The sequence below is a fragment of the Microcaecilia unicolor genome, chromosome 1, assembly GCF_901765095.1.
Source record: "Microcaecilia unicolor chromosome 1, aMicUni1.1, whole genome shotgun sequence".
NCBI lineage: Eukaryota > Metazoa > Chordata > Amphibia > Gymnophiona > Siphonopidae > Microcaecilia > Microcaecilia unicolor.
In genome coordinates, this window is record NC_044031.1 from 320,197,859 (window position 1) to 320,220,986 (window position 23,128).

A 23,128-nucleotide genomic window follows, 5' to 3' on the forward strand; every position below is an offset into this window, starting at 1 on the left:
TAACAAGTGACCCGACACGGGCCGTGTTTCGGGTCACTTGTGTAACGCCGAAACAAGGCCCATGTCGGTCACTTGTTATTAAAGGACTCCTGTTGTCTCAGTCTTGAAGGCCCAGTGTTGCCCTTCTAACCTACACATGCCCTAGCATGCAGGTCAGAGAGTAAACAGAGCCTTTTAGAATTTGTTACCAGCTCATTCTTGCTGGGGGACTTCCTCTAAAGTGAATGAGGGTTTGTGGGCTAGAATTCTTGGACAGTACATCCATTATTATTACCTAATAAACCCAACTGGGTCAATATTTGGCCAGCAGTGGTGAGTGTTTTAAAACTGCTTCCCGCTAAGTTAGACACAGATATTCAGTGCCAGGCCATGTCCAGGCACTGTCACTGAATATCCAACTCAGTGGCAATATCCAGAAGTTATGCAGGTATGGCTGATATTCAGTGCCATATCTACATAGCCAGCAGGGCAAAGTTAGGATTGCTATTAAAACGATCCTACATGCCCGGTTAGCTATGTTGGCACCAGCACTGAATACTGCCAGTGCCTGCCCCTACTCCACCACAGGTCACCCCAGCTCTGGGTAGACAGTGCCATGGTGATCAAAGGGGATATTCAGCAGCACTGCCTGGTTAAGTACCACTGAAGATCCTCTCTTGAGGCACTCAGCATGATTAAAGTGGGCAGGAGCCTCTCCTGCCTGGTTATATCCTATTGAATATTGGCCCAAATATTTTTTAAAGAAATGTGCATATTCAAAGTATCATCAGGTTACTAGTGGCAACACTAATGTGGATGCAAATATAATGTATCGATGTGCTTCATATATGAGCATCAGCTAACAGCCATTAGTATACAGGTCCCTTAATTATTTAACAGTTTTTCCTGAATTGGTTCTTCCTAATGCTTTACTTATTGGAGGTCTAACTAGGACAGAATAATTTGGCTTTACTAAATAACATGATTAAATATAACAGTAAAAAGAAAAAATATCTTTATTTTATGTCCTTCAAAATTATATTCTTGACTTTTTTTTTAATAATATGTTAAAATTAAATGTAAAAGAAAGCACTAGCTGAAGCAGAAAACTGTTGAAGCAGATTTTGGGAGTAATTCTATATAGTGATTCCTAATTTTATGTGCTATCAACATTTTTAAATGTCAGTATTTTAGTCACTTATTTCTGTAGCCACTTATGCATGTAAATGACCTCATAAAATTTCCACTGGCATAAAGGTATGCCCATTGTCAGCTGTGTTGGGCTTTGAACCCAAGACCCCAAACTCTAGAGACAGTTGATCTACAGGAGAGCCACAACTCCTGCAGCCCCTGCAGCCATGGGCGTAGTATGACTGTTTCATTTGGGGGGGGGGGGGGCAAAGGATTGGGCGGGGCATATCATCATATTCATTTGCGTATATATATATATATATATATATATATATATATATATATATATATATATATATACACACACAGACACACACACAAATGAATATGCTAATATGGAGGAAGGAAGGAAGGGAGAGAGAGAGATGGCTTTTTTTGGGAATAACCATAATGAATATGTATGATCTCATACATATTCATTATGGTTATTCCCCAAAAAGCCAGCACTCCCTCTTCCTCTCCAGTAGTATTTCCCCACCCCCTTTCCCATACTATGCCAGTGTAGACCTTAGAAATGCATAAGCTCTATATGTAGATCCTTCAAGAGGTAGTGTGTCATGATTTAGGCTCTAAAACTCTGATGTTTTGGTGCCACCTCAGTAAGGCCAACACACAATCTCTCCACTGCAAAACACTATACACAAACCTGGGCAAAAACACACTCATAACCTTACCAAGCTATAACAGCACTAATTCCAAGGACAGGACAAGCTACAACCTTATGCATGGAAAGGCAGCACTGTAATTACACCGGGCTCTAAAACACCAGTACACTACCTAATGAAAAAAAAAAAAAAAAAACGGGTTGCACACACTACACACTAGCAGAATACTGCACCTTGCTCACATATGAAAAACACATGACAACAGATATGACAAGGAACCAGAAAAAAAATATGAAGGCAAAATACTGAACTGGAATTTACCTCAAGAAGTCAGACTCAACATGCAGCAATACCAGAAACAGTGGCATACCAAGGGGGGGGGCGGTGGGGCGGTCCGCGCCGTTGGTTTCCATGCTCCCTCTGCCCCGGAACAGGAAGTAACCTGTTCCGGGGCAGAGGGAGCATGGAAACCAATGACGCTGACCGGCGCGTGGCACCCCCCCCAGCGGCGTGCACCGGCAATCCGTCCCGGGTGTCAGCGCCCCTTGGAACGCCACTGACCAGAAAAATTGAAACTTACTTGCAAAATATCACAGATGCACATTTCCAAAAGCTGACCTATTCCAATTAATAAATTCGAAATAAAATACTTTTTTCTACCTTTGTTGTCTGATCATTTAGTTTTTCTATTCGCTTTGGTCCCAGTGTCTTCTGTTTTATGCAGTGTCTTCTTTCCATTTGATATTTTTTCACTCACCATGTCCACCATCCTGTCTACCATCTGTAGCCCTGTCCCTATCCTTCCTCCAGTTTCAGTGTCTGCCCTCAAAGTGTTCCGATCCAGAACTTAAATTCAGCAGTTCCCCTACATCCATAACCAGCATTTCTCCTCAATTCCTTCCATCCATGAGCATCTACTTCCTCTGTCTTTCCTCCCCTCCATCCATGTCCAGTATTTCTCCTCTCTCCCTTCTACTCCATCCATGTGCCAGGGGCGTAGCCAGACACTCGATTTTGGGTGGGCCTGGCCCAAGATGGGTGGACAGAACTCCACCCTGTCCCACAAGTGATTTGGTCTCTATCTCTCGTCTGCATGCCATATGATCTCTCAAACATCCCCCTTCCCCCACATACCTATTAAATAGCAGATTTTCACCGGCAGCGAGCAGCAACTAATACATGCTGCTCATGTTGGTCCCACAGCCTTCCCTCTGATGCAACTTCCTGTTTCAGCATAGGCAGGAATACATCAGAGGAAATCTGTGGGGCTGGTGCGAACAGTATATATCAGTTGCTGCTCGCTGCAGGCGAAGATCTGCTATTTACAAGTTACGCAGGAGGGACAGTTGTTGGGAGATAGGTGTGCTGCTACTGGGTGGGCCTGGGCCTACCCTTGGTTACGCCACTGTCGTGTGCATCTCCTTCCTTCCCTCCATCCTTGTCCAACATTTCTCCTCTCTTCCCTCCCTTCCATCCATGTGCATCTCCTTCCTGACTTCCCTTACCTCCATCCATTCATGTCCAGCAACTTTCCATTCTCCCCTGCCCTCTCCTCCATCCATATCCAGCAATTTTCCTCTCTCCCCTGCCCCTCCATCCATGTCCAACAATTCTCCTCTCTCCCCTGTACTCCCCCCTCCATCCATCAAGGTCCAACAATTCTTTCCCCCTGTACTCCCCCCCTCCATCCATCCAGCAACTCTTCCATGTCCAGCAACTCTCCATTCTCCCATGCCCTCTCCTCCATCCACCCATATCCAGCAAATTTGCTCTACCCCTGCCCCCGCCATTCGTCTATCCATGTCCAGCAATTGTTCTCTCTCCCCTTCCCTCCCCTCCATGTCCAGCATTTCTCCTTTCCCCTCCTCTCCATATCCAGTGATCTCTCCTCTTCCCCTGCCCTCCCCTCCTCTCCATGTCCAGCGATTTCTTCTCTTCCCCTCCCCTCCCATCCATGTCCAGCGATTCTCCCTACCCTCCCTCAGCTCCCCGACAGCCTTCCTCACCGTTCCTTCGTGCCCCCCCATGCGTGTTTAAACCTTTTATTTTCCTTGCAGCGAAGGCAGTGAAGCACACAACACAGCGGGCTCGCCTCCATCCTTTCCCTTCCCTCACGGTGTCGCCTTTGACAGTGGGTGTCCACATGGGTACATAAGGAGGTTATGGTGAGATGTGTACCTGGGACTAGAGAATGAGACGGGAACAAACTTTGTCCCCGTCCCTGCCCCCACCACATCCTCATGGGTTCTGTCTCCATCCCTGCAGGTTCTGTCTCTGTTCCATCTCCACATGCCCCATCCCCATGGGCTGTGTCCTCATCTGCAGAAGCCTCGAACACTTATGATTTTATATTTAAATCTTTTCATTAAAGTATAAAAAGGAACAATATGCTGTGCAACTGTTTATAATTCACAAATAGAAAACAACAACGAGCAACTATAATGACCTCACCACCACCCTCTACCCATCCAACTCCAACAATAGCCAACTTCTACTATCCCAAGAAATCCTAATCCACCCTGTTAAAACGTCCAGGGGTACAAAATACAAACCATTCTGTATGCCCTAGTGGGGAGAAATATGCTCTATGAATAACTGTTATGATTTTTTAATCTGTGAATGAATAATAAGTCATCAACAATCTCATGATTCAGTCTAGCTCTCCTGTCTTCCACACAGTCCTTCCTGCAATACAAACGGTATTTTCAGAAGATGTGCTGGTAGCAGGAATGTACAGGATCCCCCATGCAAATTTTGCCAGTTGTGGCCAGCACGTTTCCTTGTTTTTCCAAAAAAATCAAAATATAGTTGTCAGCATCACTCGAACATAGATAAGGGTCCAGTTTATTAACAGGCTTCAAAGTAGAGAATGACACAGGGACAAAGTTCATTCCTGTCCCCATGGGATCTGTCCCTGTCCTGTCTCCTCAGGGTCTGTCCCCACCGCTTCCCTCAGGCTCTGTCCCCGCCCCCTTTCCCGCAGTTACCGCAGATCCCAGTCTCCCTGTCATTTTCTACCGGAGACCTTTTATGTGAAGTTCACTGTAGTGCCCCTAGGGTGCCCCGCTGGAATGTCTGCATGGCCAGTCTACTCTTGCTCCCCCATACATCCCAATGGCTTGTTTTTGTGCATTTGCCCCTGGATGTTTTTTTTTTTTTAATGGTCCAAAAAATAGATGCACTGAGCACAAAATGTCTAGGAAATGGGTGTTTTCAAAACAAAAAAATAGACATTTTCTGGTTCAAAAATCACTATAGGGCCCTTTTACTAAGCCGCGGAAGGATTACCAAGTGGGTAGCCCGCACCAAATCAACTGTACCACCGGGGTAGTGCAGGCGTCTGGCAGTAGCTCCAAAGTTGGTGTGCACACAGTTTCCTGCAGTAGAAAATAATTTTTTATTTTCTAGCGTGGGGGGTGTTCCCGGCAGTAATTGGCAACACAGTCACATTGCTGCATGCTGCCTGACGACCGCACAAGTAGCACTTGAGCCCTTACTGCCTTGTAAATAGGTGGCAGTAAGGGCTCAGGCAGTAAATAGCCACTCTAATTTTAATATTAGCGCATGGCCATTTACTGCCCCATTTTTTCAAAAAGGCCTTTTTCCCACCGCAGTAAAAAGTGTCCCAGCGCACACCAAAACTAGTGTAGGCCACTTTTTCCCACAGAGTGGAGGAGTAGTCTAACGGTTAGTGCAGGGGGCTTTGATCCTGGCAACCTGAGTTTGATTTTCAATGCAGCTCCTTGAGCAAGTTACTTACTGCTGGATTCTATATATCATACCCAGCATTCCACTCCTAAATCTAAGCATAGAGTAGTTTGATTGACTTAACAAGCCAATCAGCACTTAACAAGCAATAATGAGCACTAATTGGCAATAACTAGAATTTATGCGCATAACTCACTAAAAGGGGCGTGGCTGTGGGTGGGGAAATGGGCATTTCATGGGCGTTCCCAAATTTAGGTACATTGTTAAAGAATATAGCCCAATCTACATAAATCTACGCGCAGGGATTTACACCACGTTTTCATTAGTGTAAATAGATCCACATAGTTTTAGGTGTGGGATATCAACTAAGCATATTCTATAGAATGTGCCTAATTCTTATAGAATATGCTTAGGCGAAAATGATTTCTGCACAAATTTCCAGGCGCCATATATATTTCCCCCTTAACCCTCCATTGCCCCAGGTACAAAAACTTAGATTGTGAGCCTTCTAGGGCCAGAAAAATACCTGTATATAATGTGTACAGCACTGTGTATGTCTGGTAGCACTAAAGAAATCAGTAATAGTAGCAGCAGTGGCGGCTTAGTAAGAGGGCCCCTATGTTCACCACTTGATTTTTGGACATTTTCAGCAAGGATATCGACATCATATTAAAAATGCCCCTCCCCGTGTATTAAATTTAAAGTATTCGGTAATAACACTATCCTGCTTATAATCGAACGAGAATAACGCCCAAGTTCCGACCTAAATCGGGAGATGGGCGTTCTTCTCACAAAAACAAATAAAGCGGCATAATCGAAAGCCGAACTTTGGACGCTTTCAACTGCACTCCGTCGCGGATGCGGACAAAGTTGATGGGGGAGTGTCGGAGGCGTGGTGAAGGCGGAACTGGGGCGTGGTTATCACCCGAACAGAGATGGGCGCCCTTCGCCGATAATGGATGCGTTTGTAGCTAGAATTTAGGGCACTTTTCCTGGACCCTGTTTTTTGACGAATAAGGCCCCAAAAAGTGCCCTAAATGACCAGATGACCCCCAGAGGGAGTCGGGGATGACCTCCCCTGACTCCCCCAGTGGTCACTAACCCCCTCCCACCACAACAAATGATGTTTCACAACTTTTACTTTCACCCTCAAATGTCATACCCTCCTCCCAAGCAGCAGTATGCAGGTCCCTGGAACAGTTGTTAGGGGGTGCAGTGGACGTCAGGCAGGTGGACCCAGGCCCATCCCCCCCCTACCTGTTACAATTGTGCTGCTTAATGCTACTAGTCGTCCAACCCCCCCCAAACCCCCTGTACCCACATGTAGGTGCCCCCCTTCACCGCTTAGGGCTATAGTACTGGTGTAGACTTGTGGGCAGTGGGTTTTGAGGGGGATTTGGGGGGCTCAACACCCAAGGGAAGGGTGCTATGCACCTGGGAGCTCTTTTACCTTTTTTTTTGTTTTTGTAAAAGTGCCCCCTAGGGTGCCCGGTTGGTGTCCTGGCATGTGAGGGGGACCAGTGCACTATGAATCCTGGCCCCTCCCACGAACAAATGCCTTGCATTTATTCGTTTTTGAGCTGGGCGATTTCATTTTCCATTATCGGTGAAAAGCAAAAACGCCCAGCTCACACCTTGGCGAATAAAGCATGGGCGTCTATTTTTTTTTAAAAATACGGTTCACTCCGCCCCTTCACGGACCCGTTCTCGGAGATTAACGCCCATGGAGATAGGCGTTTCTGGTCGATTATGCCCCTCTATGTATTGCTGGAAATTAGGTTGATAATGTAGGCTTGCACTGAAATACTATTGGTTTTGATTGGCATCCCTCCATGTCAGTTCATTTTAAAGTAATAGGAGTATGATCAGATAGAGTTCTCCCCCCTATACTAGGAGTTGCTGATTAAAAAAATAATCTATGCGGGAGTAGGTTGTGCAAGTAGTGGAGAAGAATGTAAAGCCTAGATCATGTTTCAAACCTCCTCTCTACTGTGGCACCATCCACGTCTGTCAACGAGGCTGTTTCTTCTTACAACAATACTCTATCCTCTGCCTTAGACACTCTTGCACCTTTGATGACCCGCCCTGTAAGGCGTACAAAACCCCAACCTTGGCTGAATTCTAATATCCGCTACCTACGTTCCTGTACCCGCTCCGCCGAACGCCTCTGGCGGAAATCTCGGGCCCTTGCTGATTTCTTACACTTTAAGTTCATGCTGACCTCCCAATCTGCTCTTTTACATGCCAAACAGGATTATTATATCCAACTGACCAACTCTCTTGGCTCTAATCCTCGACTTCTCTTCACCACATTGAACTCTCTCCTCAAGGTGCCCCCTCCCCCAACTCCCCCTTCATTATCTCCTCAGACCCTTGCTGAATTCTTTCACAACAAGGTTCAAAAGATAAACCTTGCTTTCTCTACCTCACCAGCTCTCCCTCCACTAGTCCGTTCCCCTCTCTCTCCTTCCCCTCATTCCCTTTCCTCCTTTCCTGAAGTTACTATTGAGGAAACTACACTTCTCCTTTCTTCCTCAAAATGTACCACCTGTTCCTCTGATCCCATTCCCACCCACCTTCTTAATGCCATCTCTCCTACTCTTATTCCTTTTATCTGTCACATTCTCAATCTCTCACTTTCCACTGTGACTGTCCCTGCTGCCTTTAAACATGCTGTGGTCACACCTCTCCTTAAGAAGCCTTCACTTGACCCTACTTGTCCCTCTAATTACCGACCCATCTCCCTCCTTCCTTTTCTCTCCAAATTACTTGAGCGTGCTGTTCACCGCCGCTGCCTTGATTTTCTCTCCTCACATGCTATTCTTGACCCACTACAATCTGGTTTTCGCCCTCTCCACTCAACCGAAACTGCACTTACTAAAGTCTCCAATGACCTATTACTGGCTAAATCCAGAGGTCAATATTCCATCCTCATTCTTCTTGATCTTTCCGCTGCTTTTGACACTGTCGATCACAACATACTTCTCGATACCCTGTCCTCACTTGGATTCCAGGGCTCTGTCCTTTCCTGGTTCTCTTCCTACCTCTCCCTCCGCACCTTTAGTGTTCACTCTGGTGGATCCTCTTCTACTTCTATTCCTCTGCCTGTCGGCGTACCTCAGGGTTCTGTTCTTGGTCCCCTCCTCTTTTCTATCTACACTTCTTCCCTTGGTTCATTAATCTCATCCCATGGCTTTTCCTACCATCTCTATGCTGATGACTCCCAAATCTACCTTTCTACCCCTGATATCTCACCTTGCATCCAAACCAAAGTTTCAGCGTGCTTGTCTGACATTGCTGCCTGGATGTCTCAACGCCACCTGAAATTAAATATGACCAAAACCGAGCTTCTCATTTTCCCCCCCAAACCCACCTCCCTGCTCCCCCCGTTTTCTATTTCTGTTGATGGCTCTCTCATTCTCCCTGTCTCCTCAGCTCGAAACCTTGGGGTCATCTTTGACTCTTCTCTCTCCTTCTCTGCTCATATCCAGCAGACCGCCAAGACCTGTCGTTTCTTTCTTTACAACATCCGTAAAATCCGCCCCTTTCTTTCCGAGCACTCTACCAAAACCCTCATCCACACCCTTGTCACCTCTCGTTTAGACTACTGCAATCTGCTTCTTGCTGGCCTCCCACTTAGTCACCTCTCCCCTCTCCAGTCGGTTCAAAACTCTGCTGCCCGTCTCATCTTCCGCCAGGGTCGCTTTACTCATACTACCCCTCTCCTCAAGACCCTTCACTGGCTCCCTATCCGTTTTCGCATCCTGTTGAAACTTCTTCTACTAACCTATAAATGTATTCACTCTGCTGCTCCCCAGTATCTCTCCACACTCGTCCTTCCCTACACCCCTTCCCGTGCACTCCGCTCCATGGATAAATCCTACTTATCTGTTCCCTTCTCCACTACTGCCAACTCTAGACTTCGCGCCTTCTGTCTCGCTGCACCCTACGCCTGGAATAAACTTCCTGAGCCCCTACGTCTTGCCCCATCCTTGGCCACCTTTAAATCTAGACTGAAAACCCACCTCTTTAACATTGCTTTTGACTCGTAACCTCTTGTAACCACTCGCCTCCACCTACCCTCCTCTCTTCCTTCCCGTTCACATTAATTGATTTGATTTGCTTACTTTATTTATTTTTTGTCTATTAGATTGTAAGCTCTTTGAGCAGGGACTGTCTTTCTTCTATGTTTGTACAGCGCTGCGTATGCCTTGTAGCGCTATAGAAATGCTAAATAGTAGTAGTAGTAGTAGTAGTAACTTGGTGGATCTCCTTGCTTGTATATTTAAGGCGATTCAGGGCATTGCCCTTTTTAAGAAAGGACTTAAGACATTTTTATTTTGACAAGCTTTTAATCAGTAATATTTAGTAACTCCTAACTTATTTATTTTGGAGGGTGATTGCTTGATATTTAACTAAGGTTGATTTTGTTTATTTTTATGTCAGAAGTATTTATTTATTGCATTTGTATCCCACATTATCCCACCTATTTGCAGGCTCAATGTGGCTTACATAGTTTTGATAACATTGTCATTGCAAGGTGACATATACATTTAATATTGTGCAGAAGTTAGATGAGGGTAGAAAGAAGGAGAGGAGTGATTAAGGTAGCTATAATAGATGAGTTATCTTAATTGTTTATATTTTTAACTATGTATGTATATTATTGTAAACCACCAAGAACTTTCTGGATTGTGCAAGGTATTAAATAATGGAAATAAACAATTCATTCAAGCAATACTTGTCAAACCTTAGGGCCTTGTTTACTAAGCCACACTGTAGGTGCGCTAGCATTTTTAGCTCGCGCTAACTCTAGACACACCCATATATTCCTAAGTACGTCTCTAGTGTTAGTGTGCGCTAAAACACTAGTGCACCTTAGTAAACAGGGCCCTTCGTTTTCTTTTTTAAAAGGGGAATTTAGATTTCATATTGATTGCTGGCTTCAAAGTTAACTTAAAGTCACTAGCTATGATACAGTTGCGTGTTACCTTCATTTCCAATTAAGTCTGCAATGTTCTGAAAGAATTCTGAACAGTCTACATTCAGTGCATATATTTTAATTATAGTTATAGGATTACCATTGATTTTAACTGTAATCTTAACCCAACGTCCCAGAGAGTCATGAGATTGGGATAGCAATGTAAGGCCTGCTCTTCTTCTAATTAAAACAGCCACACTGGGTTTTTTCCCCCATCAGCAGGAGAAAAGATAAGAGGAAATGACCACTTAGTTTGCAATTTATAAGACTCAGTTGAGGATAAATGTGTTTCCTGGAAAAGGATAAAATCCGGAAAATCTCTACAAAGATGAGCCAAATTTTTCTTCATTTGGATTGGATTGTTAACATTAAGGGAAATATAAACAATATTCATTGAAAGACAGGTCTAGTAAAATACAGATTCATTAGAAATAGGATGAAATATACATTAATCACTGCTAAAGACAAATGTAGTACTGCATAAATGTGAAAGACTAAGGTATTGATATGCAACAAAACATTATGTAATGTAAACATTACATAATGTAACAACCAGGAGATGAGAGCTACTGTTTAAGGATAAAATAAAACATCTGTCCCAACATTGAGTATTGTACTGATTTTAAAGTATTTATCACAGGATGGTTAAGAAAGTAGAACATAAAATAAAAATTAGCAACAATGCTAAATGATGTTGGATATATTACGCTGATTGCCACTAAATAAACAGCATTACCAATATCTTTATATTAAGGAAATATCTTTATATTAAGAAACACAAGGATCAATTATTTTGTGATAAATTTGTCAAGGCTAGTAAAATTATATGTTAGCAATCACACATGCATTGCTGAGATGATAACGTTGGTCATGTATTAGTTACTAGTAAAAAAGCCCCGTTTCTGATGCAAATGAAACGGGGGCTAGCAAGGTTTTCTTCTGTGTGCATGTGGGAGTGTGTGTGTCCCTGCCCTCTGCCCTCTCTCCCTTCCCCTCTGCTGTCTGTCCCCTCCCCCCTGGGAGTCGAGTCCTTCAGTGTTTCCTGCTGTGCTGTGTTACAGAGATAGTGAGGGCTTCTGCCCTCTCTCCCCTCCCCCCTCCGAGTCCTTCACTGTTACAGAGAGAGCGATTTGATTTCGTGCTTTGCTGTGTTTTCCTTCACTGTTTGTGTTACAGAGAGAGCAAGGGCGGGGCAGACACTCATGGGGAAACCGGATATCTCTCCCCCTTCACACTTCCTGCTGGAGGCTTCATTTAGAACGTTGGTGGTGCCTTTTATATATAGAGATAATGATTCAAGTCGCATCTATCGAGCTAGGTGAAATTTCTTCAAGAAATGAAGCTAATGCATTAGGATCATAAAAGTCTCTAGTGTGGTTATTAAATGTGAGCTGCATATGTGCGGGATAAAACATGTGAAATCGAGCTTTAAATTTCCTTTAGCTTTGAATGAAAAGCGAAAAGTTGTTTGCGAGCCTTCAAGGTAGTTTTGTTAAGATCATGTAAAAGTGAAATGGTATTACCCTCATATCTGATGAGAATTCTCAGGCGTATTATATCTATAACTTGAGAGCAGTGAAGAACCTTTAGGACCATAAGCCTTGGATATTTATCCTGCAATTTGCGCTGAGATAGTACACGATGTGCTCTCTCGATTTCAAAGTCTGTGAAATTGAAGATCCCGGACAGAAGGAATAAATTCTTCCAAACCCTTGATCAAGTTTTGGCCTTCTGTGTTTTCAGGTAAGCCAAGTATATGGATGTTGTTTCTCCTTGCTTATTAGCATCTTCAATATCGTTCTCGATCTGCGTAATGAGCTAGATTCTATATACATGGTGCCTAAAAAATTGGCGCCAAAAACCCCACTTAAGTGGCATTCTATAAGCTGCGCCTAAAGTCAGAGCAGTTTATAGAATTAATGCTTAAGCAGAGAGGTCTTGTGTAAATTTAGCTGCCACCAATTGCACCAATGAAAATGTGGTGCAAATGATCATGCACCAATTTACGTGTGTAGCACTTTTATTGTATAATTATGCTTGTAACTTAAAGCCACACCCCCTGATCCACCCTAAAATGTCCATGACCCTCCCATATCTGTGCCCCTTTTTTTGGGCCACATAAATTTTAGGTGCAGATTCCGTGCCTAAATTTATGCATGTAGGTCCCAAATAAATCTAATTAGTGCCAATATTGCTTGTTAAAAAGCTAATTATTGACACTAATTGGCTCACTCTATTAAATTAAATGCACAAATAGGGAACATACCTAAATTTGTGCACACAATTTTTGGCGACTTTTATAGAATTGGGGAATACGCTTCTATTGCCATTGTAGTCCTTTAATGGTTTCTTCACTCACAGATTGCTTTGTTTGTTTCTAAAGACTCAACTCTTGATTTAAATTGTATTACCTCATTTATTAGCATCACCAACTCTTCCTTAAAATCACTAATGTCCTCTTTAGTTTCTGAAAGAAGGTCTTTTAGGGATGACTACGTTCATCTAATATGGCTGAGGAGGTCACATTCTCAGAATCTTTTATTTATGAATTTCAATATACTTTACAAGACAAACATCTTTAAAACAAACATAACAGTGAATACAGTAATAAATTAAACAAGAAAAATATAGCCTCTTAATACAACAGCAAAAAAAAAAAAAAAAAAAGAGCCAAATACATTCACTACCCATCTTAAAGTCATCCAATAATGAGGGGTGGAAGTTTGCATTAAGTCATAAGGAGTATACCTAAGAAAGAACAACAACAAAGAAAAGAAACACCAAACTGAACCATCTGTCATTCTTCACAAAGGGCAGGAAAAGCTCACAAGTACATCACCTAGCATGGAGTAAAAGTCTCTGAAGAAAACTTAGAGAGAAGCAAAACCAATTGAGAAGACTCAAAAATACACATTTCACTTCTTTGAATTTAATCACACATCTACAAGGGTATGTCAATGGAATTGTAGTTCCTATTTGAAGTACTTTTGGTTGCAATAGAAGGAACTGTTGTCCTTTCTTTTGTGTTGAACAAGCAACATCCGGAAAAATACAAATTTTCAAACCTCAGAAGAAAAGATCATATGTAAAAAAAAGTCTCATTAATTTATCTCCGTCAAGCTCAGAAACCAAAGTCACTATCAAAGCTGTTGTAACAGCCCGTTCCTAAATAGAAGTTTCAAGGAATGTTGTTATACAAGAATCTTGATCCTGTAAAATAGGTTCCAAAGAATCATCTAAAGCTTTGATTGCAAAGGCTTTATAGATTTAACAGGAAGATAGTAAACCTTCACCAAAAGTGGAACAGATATCTCTGGAATTTGTAATATCTCTACCGTGTGTTTCCTGAGCATCTCTTTAGCTGATATACTTTTGACCTTGGGAAAGTTAATAAAATAGAGACTTCTTTTTAGAGATGTTTTCCCAAAGTATTTTATTATGAAGTAAATTTACATCCTTCATTACCGCCGGGATAATGTGGGAGCCTCAATGGGTGGTGATAAGGGCTCCCCCCTCCCCGAAATGGCCGCGCAACAAGTGCTTTGTTTGCCGCACGGCCATTTCCTGCAGGAAAGTGAGACTTCCTTTTTACCAGTTGCGGTAAAATGGGGCCTCAGTACGCTTGTAAAACACGTGCCAATGCCAGTGCCGGCCCCCTTTTCCAGCAGCTTGATAAAAGGGGCCCTAACTGAAAAAAGCTTAGCACATCATACTAAACACAGTCTAGCTGATATTCAGCCTGCAGCATACAGCGCCTACTGTCTGTTGCTGGTGCCAAAACCGGAAATTCGATGCTGGGCCCTGTGTGGGCTTCGGCATTAAATTTCTGTTTATTTAAAAGCCAGCTAGAGTATGCCCAGTTAAGTCAATATTCAGACTTAAGTGGACGCAGGCTAGCGCATAAAATTAGGACAGCTATTAATGCAGTCCTATTTATGAGCTAAACATGGCTGATTAGCTCTGGATATTGGGAGCTAACCGGACTCCGCCCCTGAAACGCTCCTAGAATGTCATTTTCAGTGCCACTAACCGGTTAAGTACTACTGAAAATGGCAGGATAGCACATACAAGTGAGTTAACTAGTTGGCAGTCATTCCCAGCTGGTTAACTCGCTTTGAATATCAGCTGGATTGTATTTTACAGGTTTACATTATCAGGACAAAATTGAAAAATGCAAGAAAAATTAGTGCTATTAATCAAGATGCAAAAAATTTTTTTTCTTCTAAATGTCTTACCTGACCATACTCCCAGCTTCTAGATTTCATACCATCGATATCACCGTAGGCTATAATGCCTATATCATTCAGCACATACTCTTCCCTTTCCTTCTCATCTTCTAGATACACAGAATCCTCTGTATAATAATGAATATTTTCTATTAATACAAATTCTTTAAACATACACACAGAGTCTATATGTCTACAGACACACAGATATATATGAATTTCATGTCCACAGCTTAGTCTTTTCTTCCTTCATAAATCTTTTTGCAGTTAGATTATCTAACCCGACTCTACACACCTTGCCATCTGTCACAAGATCTCAAGGTTCTTGGCCCTATGGCAGTCATCATGCTAGAGTCTGAAATGCCTCACATTGCATTTCATTTGCCATCTTAAAAAGCATTCTTTCCCAAAATATTCTATATCCTCCTCTCTCACATCAGGCTGTAGCAGTCAACAGTGTTTGCCTGAATCCTCAGTGCTTCTACTTGTCCACCAATGGGATAATACTTAGGAGCCGACCTCATCTGTGGTTTTGCAAACTGAAGTCCTACAGGTGAACTTGTGAGCTTTCTGACTTTCCAGAAAGGGACAGAAGCTTCAGATTGGTGAGAGGCTCTGGCAGCAGCAGTGACTTCTTCTGACTACAAAACCGAGATTCCACTAGGGAGAGCCTTCAAGCCAAGCTTTACCAACAGAGCTCAAAACTATAGAACCTAGTATTAGTACCAAGGCCCAGGGCCATTGAGGGGGGAGGGGGAGAAGATTCTCCAGGTCCGGCCTCCATGGGGTGCCTGATGCTGCTGTTGCATCAGCAAGGCTTCCTGGTGGTGGTGCTGGTGCAGGTTGCCGAGCAGGTAGAAGGCGGCTGCATTCATTGGTCTTCTCATGGGTTATCATGTTAACGTGTTGTCTTCTCTGCCGCTGCAGGTCCTGCCTCACTCATCCAGCCTCCTCCTGACTGTGACTAATTCCTGTTTCCACCAGCACCGTGGCAGGAAGGATCTGCAGCAGCAGAGAAGACTCAGAGTTAACATGTTAACCCGGTCCCGACCGGCACAGAGGATGAGCGCAACAGGAGAGAAGACAGGCAACTGGTCCGAGGGGGAGCACTGCAGACGCTGAGGTACTGAGGTAGGGTCATGTTTGATACATAAAATTACTTTGGTTGGGGTGAGGGGGGCTTAAGATTGTTTGTTCTGGGCACGACTTTGTCTTTCAGCGGCCCTGTCCAGACCAGTAGTTAATTAGGTATTAAAGGGGCAGGAAACAGAACTTAAAAAGTTGCTGACCTATGGAGATACATTAGAGTTGGGGACCCTCTACATTTGTTCTGCTCACAGAGAAGAAGAGGGAAGTGTGGTCTACTTTTCTGAATTACAGCAAGGTGCTCTGGCCACAACCTTTCTGGTTCAGGAATATCTTTTAAGGCTGAAAGATAAAATCATTCATTGCCAGCTCAACAGAGTCCTGAAAGGGTCCTGGTACAGCTAATCGAATCCCAATCAGAGTCACCATTGGAACTCTGTCTCACTGAGATTCATCAAGTTTGTCAGCTAACTGTAAGTGATGACATCTGTCAAGAGAATTGATTTAATTCCAAAGAACTGCTAACCCTATTTGCACACTGCAGTAGAGTAAAGAATAAGGAGAATGTCGGAGGATGTAGAAACAGTGGTTAGCGTATCTGGGTTTAAAAAAAGGTATAGACAAGTTCCTGGAGGAAAAGTCCATAGTCTGTTATTGAGATGGACATGGAGGAAACCACCACTTGCCTTGGGACTGGTAACATGGAATGTTGCTACTATTGGGTTTCTGCCAGGTACCTGGCCTTCTGGATATTTATCCAACCCCAGCCTTGGTCCCCAAATCTATGTCTATATTTATCTACCTATCTACCAATATATTTATTTATTTTTTTTGTGTGTACTTAGTTCCCACTCCACGGAACAAGTATTAGGTAGCTGCCTATGCAGAACACTTGAACCTGGGGTTACAATTCTGCATAGGCAAGACACATAGGGCTCTGGGATTGCTCCTTTGCTTGTTTTAGTTTAGTGGAAGGTGTTATTAACTGAGCAGCTCCAGAGTCTCTCTCCGAATGAGTTATAAGCCCTGCTCTCTAAAATACAGCCATGTAGAAACAGTGAATATATGCTGTTCTTTCCCCACAGTTGTATTACATTTATTGCATTTGTATTATATAATTTATTTATTTATTTCATTTGTATCCCACATTTTCCCACCTATTTGCAGGCTCAATGTGGCTTCAGAATTAAGTAATTCAAATTAGCATCAACTTCCTGCTAGGACTTGTAATCTATATTTATGGGTCACCCCTTGCATGTGACCCATTGACTCCAGTCACGTAGATATCTGCCAGGTTCATGCTTCATTCCCCCCTAGCAAATGTTCTGATCCCTATTGGTTGTTTCCTCAGTTCCCTACACATATAGGTATGCTCTCCATCTTGAGCTCAAGTGCAAGGTGTCCTCAATCTGAATTAAGCATCCTCTCTTTTTCACCAAGAGGCCAACACCCTCTGGAGAAGCCAATATCATCTGCAAAGAAGTCAGTAACCTTTTACAAGACCCAATAATCTTCCTGCATTGAACTCCACATTTATCCAGTCAGACAGACAGCCCTCTTCTAGTAAAGTTTTACTTCTGTCCCCGCAATAATTAGAAAAGGTGCAGAGAAGGGCAATGAAAATGATAAAGGGGTGGGATGACTTCCCTATGAGGAAAGGCTAAAGCGGCTAGGACTCTTCAGCTTGGAGAAAAGATGGCTGAGGGGCGATATAATAGAGGTCTATAAAATAATGAGTGGAGTGGAATGGGTAGACGTGAAGTGTCTGTTTACTCTTTCCAAAACTACTACGACTAGGAGGCATGCAATGAAGCTACAAAGTAGTAAATTTAAAATGAATTGGAGAAACATTTTCTTCACTCAATGTATAATTAAACTCCGGAATTCGTAGTCAGAGATGTGGTAAAGGTGGTTAGCTTAGCGGTGTTTAAAACAAGGTTTGGACAGCTTTCTAAAGGAAAAGTCCATAGGCCATTATTAAAATGGACTTGGGGAAAATCCACTGCTTATTTCTGGGATAAGCAACATAAAATGTTTTGTACTTTTTGGGGGTTCTTGCCAGGTATTTGTGACCTGGATTGGCCACTGTTGGAAACAGGATGCTGGGCTTGATGGACCTTTGGTCTTTCCCAGAATGGCAATATTTATGTAAAACCCATTTCTCCAGTCACTCAACCTCCCTTTCTTCAGTCTGTTAGACTGTCACCCAATTGATCAGAATTCAACTTCAAAAGACTCACCCTGCGTGGGCAGAGCTCTTCTATTTCAACTACCTGCATGCACTTAGTTAACTGTTTCACTTATTTGCAAAAAGCAGTTGAAAATTAAGAATGCAAGCCTTCCTTTGGATGTTGGTTTGATTTAGCTAGTTATTTAAACAATGTCCTCCAGATTCTATATATCGCGCCTAGACTTCTGTGTGGAAATCTAAGCGTATTCCATAACAATGCGCATAATCTAATTGGTTAAAAAGTCAATCAGCGCTTTTAATTGGATGGTAAAAGGCAATTAGCACTAATTAGCATTAATTAGAACTTGCGCACAGAACTCGCTAAGCACATTCTATACCATGGTGCTCATAAATTCTAATGCGCATTGTTAAAATGGGGGCATGGCCATGAGCATAGAATGGGCAGGTCGTGGGCGTTCCTAACTTAGATGCCGGTATTTACACCAGGTTTTACCTGCCATAATTCCTCGCAACTAAATATAGTACACAGACGGCCGTAAGCATATTCTAAAAACCACACTGAAATTGTATAGAATACATTTGGCGAAAATGTTTTCCATGCAGATTTTCCAGGCGCCATATATAGAATCTAGCCCTGTATGGCTAAGATCATCACATTTAGGATTAAATTGAGTAAATGGTGCCAAAAAAATCTGTATGGAGCGCTATTCTATAAATGGTGCTCCGAGTTGCATGCCATTTACAGAATAGCGCTATTTCAACGCCAAACGTTGGGCATGAGGATTTACACCAATTGAAACCTGGTGTAAATCTTGGTGCATAAGTTAGGCACGGATCTTTGCTATTCAGTAATTCTGCACACATCTGTAGTGAACGCCCCTGACCTGCTCATGCTTCTCCCATGGCCATGCCCCCTTTTGCGAATGGATCTTTATAGGATAGCGCTTGGCAAAATGTGCATGCAAGTCCAAATTGTTGCCAATTAGAGCCAATAATTGATTGTTTTCACCCAATTAGCTCTGTGAGAGAGTGAGGGACATAAGGCTAGGCATCCCCAGAAACTCTTTCACTCTGAGATTGCAGTTCAGCCACTTCACGGCAGGAGGCGCTAAACCTGCCATGCCAGAGACTGAACTACAGAGGTAAATGGGTAGAGGGGTGTTGGGCTGGCTGGCCAGGAGGGCGGGGCTTGACAGGGAGCAAAAGGTAAAAGCCCTCCTGTGGGTCAGAATAGACAGGCCCCGATACAGAGGTCTCAGAAGGAGACAGTCCCTGATACAGAGGCCCAGGGAAGAAAGATTAGAAGGCTCCGGATACAGAGGCCCAGGGAAGGATGAAATGAAGCCCTAGCATATGCCTTTACTGAATGTTTCTAGCTGCTGTGACTTGGCTAAAGTAAGTCAATCTTTTGAGGATTTTGAGCCATGTTCTGAGATCCAGCTAGGGCCAGACCTGGAATTCCAAAAGAGAGAAAGAAAGAAATTATAAACTGGGCCCTGTTGGCCGCAGGCCCATGCTAAGACTATTTCCCCTATGAAGATAAGAGACTTTACCTTTCCTGTGAATCAACAAGCCCAGATTTAAGTAAATAAAGCATTAATTTGATGTTTATATACCTTGTCTGGCCAAGTTACTTCCGTGGCCACCCCATACCCCTCGGCCGGGGTCTCACAGGCTCGTGCGCACGCATCTCAGGATAGCACACAATTTTATGTACTATTTATAGAATCTGGGGGTTAGGGTTTGGTTCATTTGAGGGTTTTGGGAACGTTGTAAAAATTGCTGTGATGTGGACATATTATAAATATGCATCTTAAGTGAAATCTAAAAGAATCCAAAAGAAAAACTGAAATGCCACATGTTCCTTACCTTTACACCATGGATTAAAAAGAAAGTATGTATCTATCTCAGGGTTTCTATTTGTTCTACGGATGCCGAAGGGGGTCAAAACAGCAATGTACATGCGATATTTTCCTACAATGCAGTGTGGTGAAGACATTACATGCAGGTTAACAGAGTTCTGTAGATTCCGTATGATCTTAGCCCCCCATTTTCCAGGTTCCAGTTCTTCCACCAAAGGGACTGGGACATATGTGCCTCTGTTTTGCTGTGGGTATCGACCTGAAACAGAGAACAGAATTTTTATTTTATTCTTTGACTTACACTTTCACAGAATGTTTTGATGTTTCAAAAATATTTTTTATGTATTTGATATATACAGTAAAAATCCCCATGAATATGGGATACATTTTCAAAGTGCTGCTGGATGCATCACTTAGCCAGTAGATTTTTGACTGGCTAAATCAAACAGATTTTCAGTTGAATGGAGCCAGCTAGATTTTTGCCTAAGGTTAGCAGAACTTTATCTAGCTTAAACTTATCTGGATAGATTTGGTTTACTCAGATTTGGGTGTTCAGTGTTAGCTGCTAGTTTTGAAAACAGCCTATGGTTCTTGCCTGTAACCCAATCAAAACATATTTCTTTACCCTTCCCCCACCCCTATTTCTAATCTTACCTTCTCCCTTTCTCCCTTCAACACAGTTCTCTATTCAGCTTTACAAATAACTTTTTTCACAAATCTCTGACTGGTAGATGGGTAGAGAGCTCTGGTGGAGGAACATAAGCAAAGGTGGAATAAAACCCCGATATGACAGGTCAAACATCAATTGTTAGGTAAGTTGTAATGAGGTCAATTGCCACGTTTGTAATTATGTAAAGCAGAACTGGTGAAAAATAGTTCAGCTTTGGTTTAGATTAAATAGAAACACCACCACATGAGGGCATCTTAGGTTCAGATCTGATTGTTGATTCAGGATACATTTTTGGCTTGTGTGTTTTCATTGGTTACAAGCCTGAAATTAAAACTTGGTGTAACCTTTATTTGCTTGGAGTGAGTGCCTTGACTTCTTACATTTGTCAAACTACTCCATTTTATCTACTCTAATGATTTCTGTAATCATCTCAAATCTTAACTCCTTTCTTGTTAACACTTTTTCACTTTCTTATTGGTCCAATACTGTTTTCTTCTCTATTTTACATACTTTTTGCCAGGTACTCAATCAAAACATTGGTTTCCTTGATTTAATTGAGTAATCCAAATAGACTTTGGATAAATAAGCAAAAAAAGATAAAATATAAACATAAAAATATAATTTTACTAAAGTTAAATAATTCTAAGTGGAAATCAGTGTGCTCTTAACTAATTAATTTTTTCCTATGTTAACCTTAAAAGACACTGGCCCTGGAGAGCCAGATCATTTTCTAGTTGAATTATTACAAGATCTAATACTGTGGGGGGGGGGGGGGGGGGGGGTGCTATCTACAAAGTCACTTACTTGGGTAAACAGCAATTTACACATTTAACCAGACTGACAATAGCTCTCCCTTAAGATACCTGATAGTACTATTTACTAAAATACAGTAAACAGCGCCCCCCCCCCCCCAATTCTACAAAAATTGCTTAAAATTGTGCATGCAAATTTGGGGGTGTATGTGCCCAATTTGCACATACAATTAAATTGAATTAGCTAATTTGTGCTAATTGGTTTGTTAACAAGCAATTAGCAATAATTAGATTTAATTGGAATATACGTGCATAAATTTAGGCACAAGATCCATATCTCAATTTTACGTGCAAGCTCAACTTGGAAATGGGAGGGTCATGGCTGGAACTGGGGTATTCCTAAAATTAACATGTGTAGTCTTGACTGAGGGGGAAACATGCCTAATTTAGGTGCAATGATTTGAACCACATTTCAGTTGGTGCAAATGGCCACACCTGAAGTTAGGCACGATTCCTAGGCATAAGCGCTTATAGAATAGCACTTTTTGCAACATATATAGAATTCACCCCTGTGTGAATTCCTGTACTGGCTTGACAGCTCCTCTTAATTTGCACGTTAACTCCATGCGGTGTTGGGCGGGGGGGGGGGGGGGGGAATTGGGTTGGTTTTGGACAAAGAGCAGAGATGGACTGTACACTGCAGTTAACACATGAATTTTTGCCATGCATTGTCAGTAAGTGTATCCTCTCTAGTTGTGCATATACTTAACAGGTGGTAAAGAACTTTCCTATGCAGTAAATGTACAAAGACATGCTAGAAACTACATGCTAGAAACACCTCAGCAGTTACCACACAACCTTTGCACTGACTGTACATTATTTGAGCATTTAGGGAGTAAGTCTACAAAGAAGGCGATAACATTTTATGTGGTAAATATACATGTAAATGGCTATAATACTGGCATATACATGCATAAATGCCAAAAATGTTAGCACATATTTTACGGGTGGGTGTCTGGGAGGAACTCACATGCACATAACACTGAATATTACTACTACTTAACATTTATAAAGTGCTACCAGGGTTACGCAGAGCTATACAATTTAACACAGAGGACAGTCCCTGCTCGAAGGAGCTTACAATCTAAAGGACAAAGAAGTGCAGTCAATCAGATTGGGGCAGTCTAGATTTCCTGAATAGATGTATAATGGTTAGGTGCCGAAAGCGACATTGAAGAGGTGGGCTTTGAGCAAGGATTTGAAGATGGGCAGGGAGGGTGCCTGGCGTATGGGCTCAGGGAGTTTATTCCAAGCATAGGGTGAGGCGAGGCAGAAAGGGCGGAGTCTGGAGTTGGCGGTGGTGGAGAAGGGTACTGAGAGGAGAGATTTGTCCTGTGAACGGAGGTTATGGGTAGGAGCGTAAGGGGAGATGAGGGTAGAGAGGTAATGAGGGGCTGCAGATTGAGCCCCCTCTTCAATGCTGCATTCGGCACCTAACTCTTACTGTTCACTAAATCCAGACTGCCCCAATTTGACCGCCCCTATCGGACTGTCCGTTCACTTGTCTCTTAGATTGTAAGCTCCTTGAGCAGGGACCATCCCTCTATGTTAAATTGTACAGCGCTGCGTAACCCTAGTAGCGCTTTAGAAATGTTAAGTAGTAGTAGTAGTAGTAGAGTGCATTTGTAGGTTAGTAGGAGCAGCTTGAACTGTATGCGGTACCTGATCGGGAGCCAGTGAAGTGACTTGAGGAGAGAGGTGATATGAGCATATCGGTCTAGGCAGAAGATAAGACGCACAGCAGAGTTCTGAACGGATTGAAGGGGGATAGATGGTTAAGTGGGAGGCCAGTAAGGAGTAGGTTGCAGTAGACAAGG

At 42.7% G+C, this 23,128-nt stretch overlaps 1 protein-coding gene across 1 annotated transcript in view; it reads right to left on the bottom strand.

The window, feature by feature from the left end:
- The window catches only part of F13A1 (coagulation factor XIII A chain), a 206,863-nt gene that overhangs the window by 129,489 nt on the left and 54,246 nt on the right, over positions 1-23,128 (bottom strand). The window contains exons 4-5 of the mRNA XM_030208812.1: positions 19,837-20,088; positions 14,700-14,818 (exon numbers count right to left, since the gene is read on the bottom strand). Coding sequence (XP_030064672.1) covers positions 14,700-14,818; positions 19,837-20,088 — 371 coding nt within the window. The remainder of the gene's footprint in view (positions 1-14,699; positions 14,819-19,836; positions 20,089-23,128) is intronic.